Source organism: Watersipora subatra, unplaced genomic scaffold (assembly GCF_963576615.1).
Source record: "Watersipora subatra unplaced genomic scaffold, tzWatSuba1.1 SCAFFOLD_268, whole genome shotgun sequence".
NCBI lineage: Eukaryota > Metazoa > Bryozoa > Gymnolaemata > Cheilostomatida > Watersiporidae > Watersipora > Watersipora subatra.
Genome location: NW_027045260.1, coordinates 14,129 through 18,640, shown reverse-complemented (window position 1 = coordinate 18,640; position 4,512 = coordinate 14,129). Strand labels below are relative to the sequence as shown.

Sequence of the window (4,512 nt, the reverse complement as noted above, 5' to 3'; positions counted from 1 at the left end):
TTATGGGTGTCGTAACTCTAGAAGTTTGTCTAGTGCGCCATATGATGATATAACTTGTAATTTTCTTTACGTCTATTTGTACATGGCTGATATCAGATATAACAAAACCACAGTACTATGATAAAGACTGTTTTTGTTTGTTATGTACTCAGCATAGAAAAACATTCATACGTTAATAAAAAATATATAATTATGTTGATGGGAAGGGTTAGCAAAATATTTGTATCGAGTGATTTACTTTCAGCAGCCGAACGATCTTCTGATAAATCTGCTGTGTAATTATAATTTATAATTGTTCCTCAAAGTTTTTTGTTTACAATAGAAATATTTAACTCAAATACATAACAACTACTAATGAAACCGTGTCCTGTCTCTATACGTATGGTATCTAGGAAGCGAAGTTACTTCGGTGGCCGTGTGACATGTGCCACGAACCGAACCAGCCTCCGAACCGAACCGATCCTACGTCGGTTCGGTGCTCGTGTGACCACGCCTTTAAGGTCCGGCCACACGTAACGAATTATTCGTTCATTCTGACCGAATTCACGAGTAACACAGAATTCACAGATTTATTCAGCCGAATATCCCATAATCGTCTGAGCTGTGCATGCACACCGAATTCGTCAACGAAACGCTTTTAATTGGCTAATCAATTTTTTTAGCGAGCACGACTCTAGTAGCTTTGACAAGTGGTATAGTCCAAGACACGTACGACGACACGCAATAAAAGTATCACCGCGATATGAATTTATACGTACGATGTAACTGCCTATATGCGCTATTGTTGGTTCTCTCGCGTTGGTTCACCATGACAGGAACTTTTTATCATGTATCCAGTAATTTCTTTTACATGTTTTAGTAGCTATAAATTGCTTCTTTTTCAATAGTAATAATTTATTTTTATGCAGCAAAAGCTCCGTCGTAAAAACAGTCGCTATCTCTAGCGCATATAGGCAGTTGCGTCGTATGCATAAAGTCATATCGCGGTGATACTTTTATTGCGTGTCGTCGTACGTGTCTTGGACTATACCACTTGTCAAAGCTACTAGAATCGTGCTTGCTAAAAAAATTGGCTAGCCAATTAAAAGCGTTTCGTTGACGAATTCGGTGTTCATGCTCAGCTCAGACGATTATGGGATATTCGGCCGAATAAATTTGTGAACTCTGTGAAACTCGTGAATTCGGTCAGAATGAACGAATAATTCGTTACGTGTGGCCGGACCTTTACTCTTATATCATTGGCTGTGCCCCTTTTGTCTATCTTGTGTTGTTTGAAATTATGTAGGCACTCACTTCTTCACTCGCAGTGGTACAATAAAGTCATATAGTGTACAGCACATTTCAGCACAAGCTATTTTGGCATTATGACAGTGAAGCTTTCAGATTTAGTACAGCGTTATGAAGATAAAACTAGTGGGGACTTTGGAGAGTGGTGCGACAAACTCGAGTTGATAGCAAAGCTCCAAAAAGTAGAGGATTTGGTATCATTCTTGCCATTATTTCTTTCCGGGCCAGCATTTGCTGTCTATAAACAGCTAGATGACAGTACTAAAGGCAATTATACAAAGCTAAAAGTTTTAGTGCATACGAACAATTACGAACATGGACATTGGTCGATGGGGAAACTGTGGATGTGTACTTGGCTGATTTACGAAGGTTAGTGGCCTTAATTGGCCAGGCAGAACCGGAACCGCTCTTAAAATGCGCTTTTGTTGCTGGGCTACCCGATGAGATCACTACCCAGCTAAAAGCTGTAGCATCTGTGGAGAAGCTAAGCTTGACGGATCTGGTTAGCCGAGCGAGAATGATGATGTCCAGCAGAACAACAGATGCTGGTTCTTGTGCTATTGGCTATACAAAGAAGGACAGTACTTGCTACGGATGTTCTAAGGTTGGGCATACCTATCGCCAGGGTGGTGCGAGCAACCGTAACAATACAAGGCGGCAAGTTCAATGTTACAGATGCCAGCAATTTGGTCACATCAGTCGACACTGTAAACAAGAACAGGGAAACGACAAAGGGGGAGTATCGTTGCTTGATGCTCCCCCTGCCCTAAAGTAAGCAGAATGTTACCATTCAAATCTGTTAAAATTCAAGGACATGACAATGTGGCATTAGTTGATAGCGGATGTGAACAGTCTGTTATACGCCAAGATTTGATTCGCCGACTAGGGTTACAATTGCAAGGGCCACCTCAGCTAGTGACTATGCTAAACGGACATGTTGGTAAATGTGCAGGAGAAGCATTATTACAAGTGACAGCCTAGGGTCAAACAATTGAGCTAAAGTGTCTCATGGCGCCGTATTAGGTGTGTGGCTGTTCCATGATTCTCGGTATGGATGCCATTATAAGACTTGGTGGCATGGTGGTCTCCCAAAGCTGTGATGTGAGTTTTATGGCATCTACCAGAGTGATCAATGTTGGAGTAGTTGAAAATCAACAAAAGTTACTTATGTATGAAAAGGAAACAGTAGTAATCAACGACAAAGACTTTAACGCTGTCTTCGATGGCTCAAAGTGGACAGTAAGCTGGAAGTGGTTAGCAAAAGAGCCTGTGTTGCAAAACAATTGTGCCGAGTATCGCGTTGCTGAAAACAAACGGAAGGCGTAAGAGCTGGAAGTAGAACAATGGATTAACAATGGATTAACAATGGATGGCTACAGCCTCACAATGAGAAATTACATGGAAAGGTAACAGGAGTCATACCGCTAATGGCTGCCGCCCAGCCAAACAAACCAACCAAAGTTTGCCCTGTGATGGACTATAGCAAAGAATTAAACAGTTACATTAGCAATCATCCAGGGTGTGATGTCGCACTGTGCCAGGATAAACTAAGGAATTGGCGTAAACTTGGTGACAATGCATGTGTTTTGGATTTAAAGAAAGCTTACCTGCAGTTACATGTACAAGGAGACCTCCATAGGTTTCAGGCTGTGAACTACAAGGGTAAGTTGTATGTCATGACTCGAATGGGGTTTGGGTTAAATGTGGCTCCAAAAATTATGTCAGTTATACTACAAAAAGTTTTAGCGTTAGACGAAATTGTGGCCAAAGGTACTGATCACTATGTCGACGACATTTTTGTCAATGAGGCTGTTGTGTCTGCAAAGCGAGTGCAGCACCATTTGTCAAGTTTTGGGTTAGTCACAAAGGAACCTGTACCATTGTCTGATGCACGGGTATTAGGGTTAAGGGTGACTACAAATGGTGCTGAAGTGAGATGGTTGAGAGATGGACCCTTGCCAGCGGTTGGCACTAAAGTTACAAAACGAGAGCTGTTTTCTGTTTGTGGCAAGCTAACCGGCCATTATCCAGTAGCGGGCTGGCTGCGCGTGTCATGCAGTTATATGAAGAGTTTAGCAAATGTAGTTGAGTGGGATAGCGACATACCAAATGATGTGGTAGGGATGCTTCATGAGACATTGAAATGTGTAGAGGAACATGATCCCGTCGGAGGTGTATGGACGGTGCCAGGCTGTGACCATGGAACAGTTTGGTGTGATGCTAGTAGCATTGCTATTGGGGTTTGTATAGAAGTAGGTGATGTTGTGGTCGAGGATGCGTCTTGGTTAAGAAAAGAGGATGATAGAGCACACATAAATGTAGCAGAATTGGATGCTGTGGTAAAGGGATTAAATTTGGCCATGAAATGGAACCTGAAAAGATTAACTGTAGTAACCGATTCCAAGTCAGTTTATGCATGGGTGCAGTCTGTTATAACGGATAGTCATCGGCTGAAGGTTAGCGGGTCGTGCGAAATGATAGTGAGGTGTAGGTTGGGGCTAATTGCACAGCTGATTGATGAGTGTGAGGTGGAGTTAACCATCAAATTGGTTAACTCATCCAGCAACAAAGCAGAAATGGTTAGTGAATACTACTAAAGTGGCCAATGTAGCAGTAGTAGATAATGCCGCTAGTTATGACGATGTGAGGAAAACCCATGACCTGCACAATTTTGGGATCGACAGAACCTTGTATATTGCTGAGCAAAGGTTAGGTAAACGCGTGAGCAGGAAGGCTGTAACAAACATTGTTGAAAATTGCCCGGCATGTCAAAGGGTGGATCCTGCCCCCATGCGATGGACTAAGGGAAATTTGGAGGTAGAGGCTTGCTACAGATATATGTCACTACAGGAATGTACCATACCTAACTATTATAGATTGTGGTCCAAGAAGATTTTCAATATGGGTAAGACTACAAAATGAGACAGCAGATGCAGTGTCACTACAGCTAGCTCGCGTGTTTAGAGAAAGAGGGCCTCCTGTCGAAGTGCTTTCAGACAATGGACCCTGCTTTCGTGGCAATCGTTTTGAGTCATTGTTGCAAACATGGGGAGTAGAACACATATATAGTTGTGCATATCGTGCATCTGGTAACGGAATAGTTGAGAGAATCCACAGGACAATCAAGCGTATGGCTGGACGCTCGGGTGGTAGTATCAGTGACATGGTATTCTACTACAACAATTCACCTAATGCTGAAAGAGTGGTGCCGGTAAAGAAGTTGTA

The 4,512-nt window shown here is 42.4% G+C and overlaps 1 protein-coding gene across 1 annotated transcript; it reads left to right on the top strand.

The window, feature by feature from the left end:
- The first annotated feature begins 2,714 nt into the window (after positions 1-2,714).
- On the top strand, positions 2,715-3,884 carry LOC137410090 (uncharacterized). Its single transcript, XM_068095672.1, has one exon. The coding sequence runs from the start codon at positions 2,715-2,717 to the stop codon at positions 3,882-3,884; it is 1,170 nt and encodes a 389-aa protein (XP_067951773.1).
- Positions 3,885-4,512: the final 628 nt, after the last annotated feature.

Excerpts from the sequence above, each read along its gene's own strand:
- LOC137410090 (XM_068095672.1), top strand. The coding sequence starts at position 2,715 with ATGGCTGCCGCCCAGCCAAACAAACCAACCAAAGTTTGCCCTGTGATG.